The sequence below is a fragment of the Carcharhinus amblyrhynchos genome, chromosome 13 (genome assembly GCF_965287045.1).
Source record: "Carcharhinus amblyrhynchos chromosome 13, sCarAmb.v2.hapA, whole genome shotgun sequence".
Taxonomy (NCBI): domain Eukaryota; kingdom Metazoa; phylum Chordata; class Chondrichthyes; order Carcharhiniformes; family Carcharhinidae; genus Carcharhinus; species Carcharhinus amblyrhynchos.
The window spans coordinates 10,210,648-10,226,964 of NC_137336.1; the positions used below are offsets into that span (position 1 = coordinate 10,210,648).

Genomic DNA, 16,317 nt, shown 5'->3' on the forward strand with positions numbered 1-16,317 from the left:
TTGTGACACCAAGAAATAAACTTTAAAACTTAGATCAACTACATACATTTGGCTTACATTGTGTTTAGGAAGTTAACACATGACGAAGTATGGGAAATACTGAGTATCCCTGTTGTGGGGAGCATGAACTTGCTACGGTTTCTGTATTTCTATATCTCAATTTGAGTCACATGCAAGGAAAGGTGTTTAAACTATTCTTCCTCAATTATTTCCTGTCATGGCAAGTGCCACATTTATACATCCTCTGGATAAAAGTTTCACCCAAATTTTCTACTGCATTGAGTCATGACCATCTAATATAGTCCCTAGTTTTCTACCAGTAGAAGAAATTTCAACTACTCAATCAAAATAATAGTAAAGCCTTCTATCAGGTCACAAACCCCACCCCATCCCACCAAATCCCTCCCTTAACCTTTTTCAATATTACCTTACAGATCTACCCCTTCAGTTCTGGTATCATCCTTGAAAATTTCCTGCAATATCTTCAGTGCCTCAATATCATTTTTCTAATATAGAGATGATGGTGGGAGAAGACTATTAAGTTGAACCAGAGGGCCATTCTGCCAAGTTACAGACCTGAAATGTTTCTCATTCCACAGATAATTTCAGCTTTTGCTATCTTTATTATTAAAAATATAAAAGGCCTGGTTATGTAACTGGTTGGAGATTAAATTTATGGCATTAAGATATACAACACTCAGTACAGTGACACAGTGGTTAGCAGTACTGCCTCACAGTGACATGGATCTGGTTTCAATTCCTGGCTTGGGTCACTGTCAGTACGGAGTCTGCATGTTCTATGTGGGTTTCCTCTGGGTGCTCCGGCTTCCTTCCACGATCTGAAAGACGTGTTGGTTAGGTGCACTGGTTATGCTAAATTCTCCCTCAGTGCATCTGAACAGGCACCAGTGTGTGGTGACAAGGGGATTTTCACAGTAACTTCATTGCAGTGCTAATGCAACCTTACTTGTGACAGTAATAAACTTTAATACTCCTTAGCACAAGATGACAGTGATGTGAAGAGCAGTCAGTCAGGTTTAAACAGTGGAGATGTGCATGATAGCCTCAAAGCATTTAAATAAAGGCAAATTTTTAAAATCAGATGCAAACATTACCCACCATCCAGATGTGGATATCTTGTCTTCCGTTAACTGACTGTAGAGTCAAATCCTGGAACTCGCTCACCAACAGCAGCAGCAGTGGATAACACTGCTGCCTCACAGTGCCAGGGACTCGTGTTCGATTCCTGACTTGGGTTGCTGTCTGCGTGGAATTTGCACATTCTCCCCATGTCTGCATGGGTTTCCTCTGGGTGCTCCGGTTTCCTCCCACAGTCCAAAGATGTGCAGGTTGGGTGAATTGGCCATGTTAAATTCTCCCTCAGTGTACCTGAACAGGCGTCAAAGTGTGGCGACTAGGAGAATTCCACAGTAGCTTTATTGCAGTGTGAATGTAAGCCTACACTTTAACTTCATACTGCCCCAACATCATTTTCTCCAGGGAAATCTGTTTAACTAGTAGCCTGTCCATCATTCATTCCCTTCACCATATGCATAAAGTGACAGCAGTGTGCATCATCTATAAGATGCACTGTAGCAGATCACCAAGTCACCCTCAGCAGCACCTTCCAAATCCAGGATCTCTATCATCTGGAAGGTCAGTAGCAGCAATTGCATAAGAACATCACCGGCATGTTACCCTCCAAATATACACTACCCTGACCTGGAAATATATTGACCACATTTCAGAATTTTTGAGCACTTTTGCTTAGGAGTTAAATTAAAAATATTACCTTTACAGTTCAAGTGATTAAGGATCCCTACAATAACCAAAATCATGGAGAGAGCAGGGAGTGAAAGAGAGAATGTGCCTTAAAACTAAGTGGGCTAATTTGCAGTATGATGCCTCCCACACAACAACTTGACCTGAAACAATGCAGGTCAACTAGCAGCAAACTGACCCCATTCTTTCATGATAAACAGAGGTTGCTGCTAGCAATGCACACACATGTAGGGGGCAAGGTTCACGTGGCAGTAGCCAGTTTAATTAATTAATTAGTCAACCTGCCCTATACTGGAGAAAAGGAGAAACTGTGGATATTGGTAAGCACTGTCAAATTCACAACACTATCCAAGAATTAAATCAAATTTAACAACCTCCATCAGGACGAATCTTCAGTTGTAAAAAGGTTTATATTTCATAGTGCAGAAGGACGCCATTCAGCCCATCGGGTCTGCACCAACCACAATTCCACCCAGGCCCTATTTGCGGAACCCCCACGTATTTACCCTGTTCATCCCCTGCCACTACAGTCAAATTTAGAATGGCCAATCAATCTAACCTGCACATCTTTGGATGGTGGGAGGAAGCTGGAGCACCTGGAGGAAATCCACACAGACACAGGGAGAATGTGCAAACTCCACAGTGACCAGAGGCCGGAATGGAATCTGGATCCCTGGCTGTGAGGCAGCAGTGCTAACCAACGTGCCATCCAAGTACACTCACACTGAGTTGTAAGTTGATGAGGTCAACCCCATCCGAGTCATCTACACAAAATCCTGGCTGACACTCTCCTAATGTCAGTCCTGAGAGTGCTGCTCTGCTCGTGATGTTTTTAAAGGAGGGCTACAGGGAAGGTGCTCCCAAGGTGCTGTTTGGAAGGGTTTTTTCAGAATTTCATTGAGCAAGCAGAAAGGAATGGCGACAAATTTCAAAGCACAGACTATAAGTGACTCCGAAGGGATATTGGAAGACCTGGCTTCCCAATGCCTGCAGTGCCAGGACTCTACCATCTCGTCTGCCGCAGAATTGGCACGGGCGAGGCTCTGACAACGGAAATCTCCGGTGACCTCGGGCAGGAATTTCTGATCTCACCTGAGCTAGGCTGTAAAATCCCCCAAGTCTGATTGCTTTCAATGTATTTGTTGTTGCTAATGCCTATGGTAGTTCAGAATAACTTTCTGCCAGTCAGTGTCTGACCCCAACTTGAAACCAGAGTCAGAGTTTTGCATTACTTTGGATCTTCAGTCTTCAGATGTGGATTTAAATGTAATTCTGGCAGGTGAGGGTCAAGGGAGATGTATGCAAGTGTCTGTATTCATATAATTGTGAGATTAAAAATGAGTTATGGAGGAAGAAGAAAGCGTCTCAGTCTTAGCCCAAGACTGCCTAAAATGTTGGATCTCATTCAGAGAAATCGCAGGATAGTAGTTGGTGAGTGAAATTAAACACCATAGTGCATCAGGATAAAAACGGTGCTATTGAGAAGCTGGGAGTAAGACATGCTGGTAGCTAGCTTTCCCACCCTGAACATGATGTTTTTTGCAACAATTGCTAAGATTGGTCTCAGCTACCTGGCCGTTGTTGACAAAGTGGGCTTAGTTTCCACAGAAATCTAATAGGATGAATGTGATTCATCTTAGGCAGAACAAAATGAGGGAAAGAACTTCAGCACCACAGCACTAAAAAGCCAGGGCCATTATGAACCAGCACAAGTGTCGAGGAAATACACAGCACAAATACAAACAGATCATGAAGTCTTTATTTGCACATGATTCCCAATATTTGGAGTTATATTTACAATTAAATAGTTTATGACAGAAAAAATCCCACATGGCCAAATCTAGTTTTGCTTAAACACATAAGGGGAATGGATTAATTTCAGATAAGCAGAAGTAATAGTATTATGAACTCCAGCAGGATCCCATAATGTTCTCAATTCAGTTCTATTCTACGGCCCGCCCCACCTGCAGAGCGCAAATGCTAAACCTACCAAGGTACCATTACAAACACCAACATATATAATCAACCACACACAGATCTCAGCCAGATTACAGTGGATTGGTCAGAGTTATCCTCGAACACTTCTGTCCTCAAGCAGAGAGATCATATTAATATTGACAAAAGCTTAGCCTCAGGCACCTATACTCTTTGCCACATCTTTTATGGTCTGATGTATCAGAACAGTTGGTACCCTCATGGAACAATACAAATATCCAACAGTACCAATGATCCATTGAACCCATGGACCAACTTAATGGCTAACTCCCTGAAGCTAACAATAATGTAGACAAGTCCAGAAGCAGTGTTACTATTGATGACTACAATCCCCATTCAGTGCTTTGTTGAATGCCATACACACAGGGATTGTTAATCATGGTGAAAATGGACAAAATTACAAGTAGTGGGCTGGATATTTTACTAAAGCAAGCAGGGAGAAAAAAAATGTAAACTTAACAGTTGTGTTTCAGTAGGTCTTTTTGTATTTGTGGCAATTGGAATAACTCTTTCCAAATCCTTGTCACCTCTGCCCTGAGGGAAAATCATAAAATTACAGCACCATAAGGACCCCACAATCGGGCAGGAGTTTTGACAGTGTTGACATAATTGAAAGCGAATTCTTGGGGGGCTTGACCCTGAAGACTCTGAAAGGTTGTTTGTCCTGTTTAGATAGCCTAGAAATATGGATCTTCATCTCAGGACCAGGAGTCAATCATTTATGCCCGAGATTAGCTGCTATTATTTCTTTCCCTCCAACTCCCTTATGTACACTTTCAATCTCCAATAGTATGTTAAAAAATAGCCAGTGGTTAATTGGCAGCCTATTTCCCACCCACCTAAGGTCCTTAGCAGATAGCGGTGAGCCTTCAAGTATAACACAACAAATAGGAACAACAGGCATTATTCAGAGTTATGAATTTTTGAGCTTATCTATCCCAGATTGTTGTGAATATGCAGTTACCCAATATATACAAGAGAGTGCACAAAAGTCTACTGAACAGAATCGAGGGATGTGGGGACAGGACAGGTAAGTGGAAGTTGAGTTAGAAGTTCACCCATGATCTTACTGAATGGGAGAGCAGGCTCAAGGCGTTAAATGGTCCACTCTAGCTCCCATTTCTAAATTACACTTGGAAGCTCACCATCGGTCTTCTGAGAACCCCAAATGGGGTTCGGAAATGGGTTGTCAATTGAGCCCAGGTTCCAGGATAGGAGGTATGGATGAAGAGTGAAGCTTCTGTGCATAAATTTCAATATTACAACATAATTTTTTTTGCATTGGACTGCCTCTTTGAAAGATACAAGGCCCCTTCCCACATTTAAAAAGTCAACCAATTAATATTAAGTAGGGTCTCTGTCCAAAAGTGACAGAAAGAGTGAGTTCAGAACCTATTTATTGTAAATTACTCAGATGGTATCTAAACGCCGGTGACAATCTCTAAGTGGTTAAGAACCTCTTTATGCACAACACCAAATTGGACATTTGCTTCTTCTGGTCTTGATTTGCCAATTTAGTACCTTAAATTTCAGCATCAATTTATTTCCAGTAATTGTCACATTTTCAGTTTATATAATAATTTTGTTGGAAAAAAAACGTCAAGCTTGCCCTGGACCCAGGCAGCAAATGCTATTCACAAATGGGTAACCTGCAAAGCCAGTTACAAACTGAAGTGAAATCAAGGTAACTATTGCAATGTGACAGATTCTATAGAAGCCTTTTGAATTCCAAACATGGTGCCAAAGTGTAGCACAATTAGATGCAACTTCACATTCTCAATTACAGCATTAAAAAGTGACTTATACACCACCAACTTTGCTACAATTTTGAATAATTTAACATTAAAAAGAACACTTTAAAAAAGATATACACGAGAGCGAATATAATAGGCACCATATATAGCCTGCGTGGTACATATAAAATTTATATACCTGTATTTAATCTATGCATACAGATTTGAACCTGAATTACGTTTACAAAAAGATAACGATCGCTTTAAAAAAAATGTGATATGTGTAACAGAAACTGTCAAAACTTTGCATCCACTGGCTTGTACTACCTGGCAGAAGGGAAACTACAGAACTAGTTCAGAGAGGGAGGCCACGAAACCTGATAACGTAAGCAGATTGATAGGTGTTTGGATCAACGGGTACGGATGGTAAGAATGAGGATGCAGATGGGATCAATTAAAAACAAAAATGCATTTGTGCACTATTGACCAAAAACCAAACTGGACCAGCTATGTAAATATTGTGGCTACAAGATCAGGTAGGAGACTGGGGAATTCTGCAGCAATCAACCCAACTCCTGACTCCCCAAAGCCTGGCCAAGGCACAAGTCAGGAGAATGATGGAATACGCTCCAACCACCTAGCTGAATGCATCTCCAGCACTCAAGAAGCCTGACACCATCCTGGACAAAACTTGAATGGCATCTCATCCACCATCTTAACATTTACTCCCTTCATCATCAATGCAGTGGCAACAGTGTGTTAATTGACAAGATGCGCTGCAAGCTCCCCAAGGTTCCTTTGACATCAGCTCTCAAGCCTGGGATCTCTACCACCAAGGACAAGAGTAGCAGATGCACAGGATTACCATGTTCTCTTCCAAGCCACACATTGTTCTGACTTTGAATATCATCGTTCCCTCACTGTCGCTGCGACAAAATTGCAATTGTTCAAGAAGATGACACACTACCACCCTCTCAAAAGGCAATTAGGGATCGGCAATAAATGATAGCCTATTCAACGATGCCCACATCTGATGAATTCATTTTTCCCCAAAATTTAGAAACAGACAAAATGTCATTTGAATAACCAATCTGACGTTCTTAATTGTACATACACACCTGCAATGATAGTAATTAAGGAACACATTCTGGGCATGGTAAATTAATTTAAACACAAAGACTTAAAAATTCTGAAGGAAGAGCGACTTTAAAACCAGGTTTGGCCATGGGTTATTTTCCACCAGAACTGCACTTCAATAGTTCTAATGATGTGGGTTTAAAGTTTGACATTACAGCTGAATACAAAACGAAGGTTAGAGCGAGTAAAGTCAATACAATCAAGTGCAGAGTTAAGACTTACAAAAATCATACCAACAAATGCAGTTTAAAACTATAAAATGCAAAAATATATTACAGACAAGGAACTAAATACTTTTATCAATTTTTCTTTTATAAAAATGTAAACATTTATATATACACACGCACAATCTGACTGACTTAAACGTTTTAAGATACTGCAAGCACCATGATTGGAAGGCAGTGAATTTGCCACAGAGCATTTCAACCATGGACTGGGGGGAAATGGATGGTTGGGACAGTGAAGGTCTGATTTTCATTCTTTATCTGGCTGTTTTATCCTGATAATCTGTTTCTGCACCAGACAAGTGAAAAAGACACATTCTGTCCCCTTGAATGCAGCTGGGACATAAACTTCCATGAGTTAGGAGGCAGATATGACATGAGCCTCCAAAGTGACAGACAGCACATCGGAAAAGGCAGCAAGTGTGGGGCACTGGTGGCGCATCTCCCTTTTAATGCTGCCCTCAGTGCCCTGGACAAGTGAGCGTGAAACAGGTGCTGGATGCATAGTGCAATTAACTTTTTCTGGCTTTCAAACTACTTGTAAAAGTTTGAACCCAGTCTTGCCAGGATTCTGAAACATTTCAAAGGCGTTTATTCAACTGATTGACTATCCGCCCAAATAAAACCTGCATGCACAAGTGCCTTTACATACAACTTGCCATGTTGCCGCCTCCTGCCCAGATTCTATTAGGGGTGGCGGGAAAAGAGAGGTGAAACAAAACAAAGTAAAGTGCAAAATATTGTTCAATACAGTAATGAAGATTTGTTGCATTTATAATTTTAAGAATAGTAACAGTAGCATCTCGTCTCCTGCTGTGAGCAAGAGAACAATGATTATTTCTGTGGGATACAGTCGTATAGTAAATTCTGTCACCAGACTAATACGTCCAGAAATTCTGGCAAGTGACTGTGAAACCGTCAGATTGTCTGAAACACTGGTTCAATAATGTAGTTTAGATAAGGAAACCTGCCGTTCTTACAAGTCTCCCGTCACACAGCAACATGTTTGACTCTTAACAGCCCGCTGAAGTGGCTTAGCATATCACTTGAGCACTATTAAGGTTAGGCAATAAAAAGGTGAAACAAGCCGAGTGATACTTGTGTAAAAAAATTCAGCGGATGCTGAAAATCTGAAATTAGGACAGAAAATTTGGAAGAATCTTATTGGACTTGAAACCTTAAATCTGTTTCTCTCTCTCTGCAGATGCTGCCAGAGCTATTGAGTTTATCAAGCATTTTCTGTTTTCATTGCTGATGATTTTGTCATGAATAAATCGCACCAATCCTCAAGCTACTCTTCCTGAACCTGGCTGGAAAGCCAAGTAAAAATGGAAAGAAAACTAAATAAGCTCAGAATGGATCAACATACACTAAAATGACATGGCAGTAAGTTGAGAACACAGTAAAAGTAGGAACCACAGGTAGATAAGGAAAACAGGATCTTCTTCATTACTAGGTAAAACAATACAAGAGTAGGGCAGCTAATATGGAACTGCATAAAGCAGTAGTTAGCTGAGTACTGAGTGCAGTTCTGGTTACAGCAACATAGGAAAGATATGATCGAAATTGTACATGTTGCCTGGACTGGAGAATTTTAGTTACGAGGAGAGATTGGAAAAGGAGACTTAACGCAAGAATGTAAAATTATAAGGGGTCTAACTAGAGTGGATTGGAAAGCCCTATTCCCTTTTGTTGAGGGGTCCATAATCAGTAGCATAGATTTAGGTTAAGAGGTAGGAGGTTTAGAAGGGATGCAAAAGGAATTTCTTTCCACCCGGGGAAGGATGGAATTCACTGCCTGAAAGACAGTAAGAGGTAGAGGCTCTCATAACATTTAGAAAGAACTTGAACATGCACCTAACTTGCTGTAACCTACAAACTTATGGATCAACTATCAGGGAGTGGAATTAGCCTGGATGGTTCCCTGTCAGCCTTGTGTTGTGGCTTTTTATGATTCAACTCAAAGAGCATCATAGGAAAAAACCTCAGCAAAACATTAATGGTGCTTCCATTCTTAAAAATGTGGTAACTCCAGCAATGACATTACAGATCGCTTCCCTTTTGTGAAATAGTTGGATGACAAGAACAGGAGACCTCCAAAGCTAAGAAGCTGAGACAAATTATAAAGTGCTGACTGACATATAAAAGAGGAAAATCTGAAATAAAATGGAAAACTCTTGAAATGGGCAAGAGATCAACCGTAGATGATTTTTCAGATATGCGCTCCTCCTCATTGATTCACAAGTCATCTTTTTCTATAAACACTAACAATCTCCACTTGCCTTATTTAATTCTGATACTGCAAGCTTGAGTTTAAAAGCTAATAGGGTGCAAAGAAATTTGCTCAAAGTGATTGGATATGGATTTCCTGACTGGTAAGGAGCAACCAGTGTATAATAAAGGAACTTAAAAAAAACTTTTTTTTAAATATAAAAGTTTTGTAATCTGATTTGACAGTAAAATAGTATTTTTTTAAAAATTCGCTCATAAAAATGTTCCCAACCATACATTTTTACCTGTCATGTCCCACAGACGTTTTGTTATAGTTTTATTTTTGGTCCCATTTTGTTTATATAAAAAATTCAAAGATTACACTTATTCCCACTGATTCTACACTAAGTTAGCGATCTGTCCTTCAGTGGTGAGATCCCAAAAGCTCGTCCAAATCGATTATCCATTCATCTGTAGTCCTGTTTTTCAATAGGGAGTCCATCAGGTCTGTCTCTCCAGATAACCCCTGAATCATGCCACCACCAGACTGGTTACCGTAGCTAAAAGGTAGTTCCTGGCTGGTGTTTCTTACCTGGTAAACCTGGTTGCATTGGAGGTTGTTCCTCGGGGCCATTTGCTGACCAGAAGCAAAGCTCGTCATGTCCGGAATGGACTGGTTCAAACTAGGGACAGTCTGCTGAGATGGCTGGTTTGTCCGTGTCAGAGGTCCACCTAATGTAGGCATCACTTGACCACCAACAGTTGAGTTGATGGATCCCACTGGTCTGACTGCAGCGAGACCTGCTCGAGGCAGTCCCTGCACAAACTGCTGGCTGGAAAATTTGGGGCGAGATGGCCGTACATGGAAAGTTGAGGTACTGCTGAATGCTACTAGATTGCTGTTTGTTTGGTTTTGGTTATTCATGCTTTGCAAGGGTTGATGCTGCCATGTTGGATTTTGGTTTGTCACAGCACCTGGTAATCTTTGTAAGTGGGTCTTTGATGCAGCCTGACTCACGGTTCCCTTGTGTTGCTGTTGTGCAAGGGTGGAGCTGCTGAGATGATTCTGACTGTATCCTGTTACCATAGAAGCTCCTTGAGTCATACTAGGCTGTCTCTGCAATGGATTTGGATGCTGCCCATTTCCAATTGTGCTCTGGGCAGAATGTGGAAGTATTTGGTTCATATTTGACCCTACATTATACATTCCCTGTTGGACATTGTGCATATTACCATACTGAGACACTCCTAGCTCTGACTGACCAGCAGCAGGGCTACTGGAGGAGACAGAACTCTGGCTTTGCCCAATCTGGATCATGTTTTGATTCTGAGAAAATAACCGTGAGCTACCTGCATTCGCAGCAGCCAGATTTCCAACTGTTGGAAGAACTTGAGTTGAACCTGTGAAAGGAACACATTGAGAAAATTATCTCCCAGTAACAGAACAGACAAGCTTTACTAACAGAAAGTTCCCATTAAAATAACCTTCTCTGCTTCTGACCAAAGCACCATTAGCAAGCAAAGATGTGGCTGCCTCAATTACAAGTTATTGTGCAGCCCCATTCTGCGTCTCCCTCCATTAATAAAAACTTATATTTTGGGCTATTGTGGCAGCTAGCAGGCAGCACTCTACCTGGGTCATGTCATGAGTTGCAAATACATTCCAAGATTGGAGCATGCAATGCAGGTTGATACTTCCTCTACTGAGGGAGTGCTATGCTTTTGGAAGCATCACCCATCAGGTAAATCATTTACAGGTGGTGTAAAAAATTAAACTGCACTGTTTTAAAGCACAGCAAGAGTTCTTTCTAATAACCTGGAAATATTTTCCTAAGATGCTAAACCCTCAATCAACATCAAAACTGATTATTTGGTTATGACATTACTGTCTGTAGAACCTTGTTGGGTTCTGTGCTTCCCACATTACAAGAACGGTTATTCTGAAAAGCATTGGTTGTAAAGTGCTTTGGGATGTTCTGATGTTGCGTAAGGTGCTACAGGAGCGTAAGTTTTTTTGCTTTTGAAAAATTTGCGGTGGAAAGTGACAGTGAACAGATTAAGCTGGTGACTCAATGCACCAACCAACCTGTGCAGTGTTCACTTAGAAGAAGTTATCTAGTGTGGATGATGCTGGGAGGGCCCCATTCAGTGCCAATCTCTGAACTACCTTGCCAAGATAGTGGTGGGACACTTGGACCTTTGCACTGAAGGCTTTCCCCCCGTGATACATGCCCACATCAGGGTGGTGTGTTCCTTGGAGGTGGCCATAAACCCATGCACTATTGCCCTTTAACGTAATTAAACTTTTCGCAATACATAGAGAAAACAATATTCTTTATACCGTGAATCAGAATGCATAGGAAAATGATTTGCTTATAGCTGTTCATAATTTGATAAACAAATGAAATATTGCACATAAAAAAAGCTTAATTACAACGAACACTTTATTTGACATCCCCCTTGCCCAGGCTCGAATCCACATAATTTCCTATTTTTTCCTCTCTCTCCCTTTTCATTATTCAAGTTTATTTTGCCCATGCAGCCCACCCATGTTTTTGACCGTATACCCACTAAACTGTTGACCATTTAACTTCCCTTCCTAAAGAACAAACTGTAACTGGTTACTTTTTCAATTACTATATATCCTCCTCTTAATACCATATCATTTCTCAAAACACCCAGCCTCAAGGATGATTCCTGACTATTTTAACAGCAGAATGCTACATGCTATAAGGTATGATGGTGCACTCAGCACAATTTTAATGACTTGGAGAGGAGCATGAGTAAAAAAGAGAAAATGAGGTACTAAATGGCAATATAGCACCAGGATTCAATTCTCACTTTTACAGGAAGGTCAGCATCACAATGACAGAGTTTCAAGTACAGTCTATTCCTCCAAATTATAATCACACAAGAATACTTAACCCAGGTACTGCTTAAAAAAAAAGTCGTTGAAACTTTTCTTCTTACACTCATCAGGAAACTCCCAGGAATACCAAATATAAAAGGAAACAACAATATGCATGCCATAGAAGAGTGCTGATTGGTAGACAAGTGGAGTTTGGTAAAGAAGTTGCCATGGAGAATGCACCAGAGACCACTTGCCAATCAATAAGCACTCTTCTCACAAAGTATAAATTGTTGCTCCCTTTACATGGGCCTTCCTGTGGAATGTCCTGATGAGCGCAAGATGAAAAGCTTTAACATGTCACTTTTGCACAATCCTTGGGGTTTTTAAACAACATTCAATCTGCTGAAAATTTCGCTGCCCGTGGTTAATTTAAATTTCCTGCCCAAAAGAATGCTGGCCATTTCAACTGAAGTCGAACTCAACCTGGTTTCTGAGCTATTCAACCACATCTTGCTGGAAAATGCAAACCAACTGGTCAAAAGGAGCCATTCATATTTCATGTGATTCAGTCCACTGTCGAATGAGCTCAGTCTCAGAAAGCGTCAGAAGGAATAAAATTTCTCCCATCATCAATCAGGGAATTTTAACAATTATACACACCTCTTCTACAATCTGCAGAACGTAAAACTCTCAGTTATAAATATTCAAAAAAGAAACGTTCTTTTGATAACGGGTCATTTGAAAACTCTCTGATGTAACAGTTGGAATGCCTACCACCCTTCAATTGATAGAAGCAACAAGGGGTAGTTGTGCTTGAGAGACAGCAGATGCTGTTTTGAGCACAGTCTGCAATGTCTTGTGGGGAAAAGTCATCTTGCTAAGTTAAATTTGAGAGTTCTGAGCTGGATATTTAAAGTTAGAGTCAACTGCCAGCTGCATGCAGCACTAGAATTTTATCCCACTAGGCAGATGTATCCGACAGTCAAGAAACTCAAATAGGCACTCACAGCTGCCTCTAAATTACACAGAATTAATGGCACAAACAGACCAATCAGCCCCTGCCTGTGTTTATGCTCCACTCCTCTGCTGTCTCCCATGTTTTCTTATTGGCTAACAATCACCTTCCCCGCCTCTCTCTTTCATATGTTTGTCTAACTTATTGTCAAGTACATTTATGGCAGCATAATGTCAAGTACTGCTGCCTCACAGCACCAGGGACCCAGGTTCGATTCCCAGCTCGGGTCACTGTCTGTGCAGAGCTACATGTTCTCCCCAGGTTTGCATGGGTTTCTTCCAAGTTCTCTGGTTTCCCCTCAGTCTGAAAGACATGTGGGTTAAGGTGCATTGGCCATGCTAAATTCTCCTTCAGTGTACCTAAACAGGCACGGAGTGTGGCCACTAGGGATTCTCACAGTAATTTCATTGCAGTGTTAATGAAAGCCTACTTGCGACACTAATAAATAAACAAACTTTAAAATTTTAAATTTAAACAATTTCTTCAAACATTTACTGTGATAGCAAGCCCCTACATCCTCAACACATCAGGTCAAAAGGTTTTTCTCCTAAATTTCCCATTGGATTTCTTGGTAACTATAGTGATGGTCTCTGGTTATCTCCTTGCCAAAAGTGGAAAAACATTCATTATCCACTCCAGCACAATCTCTCAATTTCAAAGATCACACTTGCAAGAAATTACAAAAGGTCATGAATGTAGCCCAATCCATCACGCAAATCAGCCTCCCATTCATTGACTCTCTGCACTTCCCGCTGCCTCGACAAAGCAGCCAACATAATTGAGGACCTCACGTACCCCGGACATTCTCTCTTCACCTTCTTTCACTGGGAAAAAGATACAAAAATTTGAAGTGACGTACCAACTAATTCAAGAATAGCTTCTTCCCTGCTGCCGTCAGACTTTTGAATCATAGAACGCCTACAAGCGCAAGTCTGCACTGACCACAATCCCACCCAGACCTTATCACCGTAACCCCTCATATTTACCCTGCTAATCCCCCTGACACTAAAGGGCAACTGAACATGGCCAAGCAACCTAACCCGCAACCTTTGGGCTGTGGGAGAAAACCGGAGCACCCGGAGGAAACCCATGCAGACATGGGGAAAATGTGCAAACTCCACACAGACATTGGTCTGAGACCAGAATTGAACCCAGGTCCTTGGCGCTGAGGCAGCAGTGCTAACCACTGTGCTGCCCCCATGGGCCTACCTTGCATTAAGCTGACCTTTTTCTATATCCTAGCTGTGACTGTAATACTTCATTCTACACACTCTTATTTCCTTCTGTATGAAGTATGCTTTGTCTGTATAACATGCAAGAAACAATACTGGCACTGTATACGAATACACGTGACAACAATAAATCAAATCCCCCTCAGTCATCTTTTTAAAGAGAGAAAAGATCAAGCCAGTTAATACTTTCCTGATTTTTATATCCACACATTTCTGGTATCAGTCTTACATCCTCTCTAGTGCTTCTTTATTTCAGTCAAAATTACACAGTACATTAGTATGGTGTAACCAAAATTTGAAGCAGCGAAAGTCTAAGCATGCAGCTTCTTTGCTGTAGGCTGCAGCGAACAGCAGATGTGAAACCTTTCTTGTGAAGACAAAGTCTGTACAGCTGTTGTTGTAGGAACACAGGACTTGCCCCATAATTCGAAAACGCCATGGCTGATTTGGATATGGTCTTGACTCCATTTTTCAGTCTGTCCCCCATAACCTTTGACTGCCTTGTCCATCAAAAGCAATCAATGGGATATAGATTGAGGATATGTGAAGTGAGTAGATTCAATAAACAGGAAGGGTAAAGGGGTGAGGTTGCACTATGGCCCTGACATTTAATTCTGTTACGTCTGACAAAATGTTATAATGGAACTTCTATCCACACCAACTGCTTTTTTGGACAGATGTGCGATTGGTAGGAAGAAAGTTAAGGGATATGGTACTGTAGTGGTAATAAACCATTTTTAAAAACCTAGAAATAAAAAGCTAGCCTTCAATAAAAGTGACTACAAACTGTCTAAAAATATAAAATCTCTAGTTTAGGAAAGGAAATCATAGAATCCCTCCTGTGCAGGAGGCTATTTGGCCCAGCAAGTCTGCACCAATTCTCTGAAAGAGCAGCTTACCCAGGCCCACCTCTATGTTAATGCAGCCGACCCTTAACTGCCTTCTGAAGAGACCTAGCACGATATTTGGCTGGGCAACCGCAAATGGACAAGAAATGTTCACCGTTGCAGATTGTGGTCAACATACAATGAACTTTTAAAATGGAAACAGCACATTGACTGGACGCTGCCTCAAGTTGCAATATTATACAATAGCTACTTAAGTCTGAATGTTTCTGTGGCATTTAAATTAAAATTACTTAATTTAAACCACTGGAAAACACCAAAATGGCTGAATTAACAGGGATGAATTGTGCAGCAAATTTATTAATCTGACTATCCTAAACCATATTTATCACTGTAGTGACACAGCGTTTAGCACTGCTGCCTCACAGCGCCAAAGACCCAGGTTCGATTCACAGCTTGGGTCACTGTCACTAGGGAGTTTGCATATTCTCTGTGTCTGCGTGGGTTTTCTCTGGTTTCCTCCTACAGTGCAAAGACGTGTTAGGTGGATTGGCCATGTCAAATTGCCCCTTAGTGTCAGGGGATAAATGAATGCAGTTATGGAGATAGGGCCTGGACGGGATTGTGGTTGGTGCAGACTCGATAGGCCAAATGGCCTCCTTCATCACAACAGGATTCTATTTTAGTACTTGAAGAAAATAATGTCAAAAGAATCAATCTCAGTTAAGTAATTTAGTTCGAAGCCTTACAAGATGATAAAGCAGCTGTCAGTCGAGATAAGAAAATGGAAATCAACAAGCAACCAAAAATGCTGCAAACACGCATAATGAATAAAAAGACAGGTTACTACTTTGACCAGAGAGCTGAACAATTCTGATGCTAAAGATAACAGAATTTCTGTCTTTATCTCACAGCAACATTCCAAAAAAGCTAACGTTATACAGGAGTAATCTTCGAGCCAGAATTTAACAGTGACTTGGATTCTTGAACTCTGCTCTTCTCCCAGTCTTGCTCATTCCTTTGCTTCACATATTTGGCTAAATGTGGTCAGTTTATAGATGCTGTGAATAAGACAAAACTGTGTGGAGGAAGCCTGAACCATAACTGATCTGCTGACAGAAAAGCTGTGTCAACACTGTGGTCATAGATTAAAAATAATTCACAGTAGATTTAGAAGGGCGATAAGTAAGAAACATCAGATCAAGTGTTGGAAACTGAAATACTTACCAAAGATGGTAGAAACTGATTCCATAAATAATTTTAAAAAGTGAATGAGACAAGTGGTTGAAGAT

General features: G+C 40.9%; 1 protein-coding gene across 1 annotated transcript in view; it reads right to left on the reverse strand.

Moving 5' to 3' along the window:
* Positions 1-3,523: 3,523 nt before the first annotated feature.
* maml1 (mastermind-like transcriptional coactivator 1) overlaps positions 3,524-16,317 on the reverse strand; it is a 70,447-nt gene continuing 57,653 nt past the window's right edge. The window contains exon 5 of the mRNA XM_080201270.1: positions 3,524-10,483. Within this exon, the coding sequence (XP_080057396.1) occupies positions 9,507-10,483 (977 nt within the window). The 3' untranslated portion in view covers positions 3,524-9,506. The remainder of the gene's footprint in view (positions 10,484-16,317) is intronic.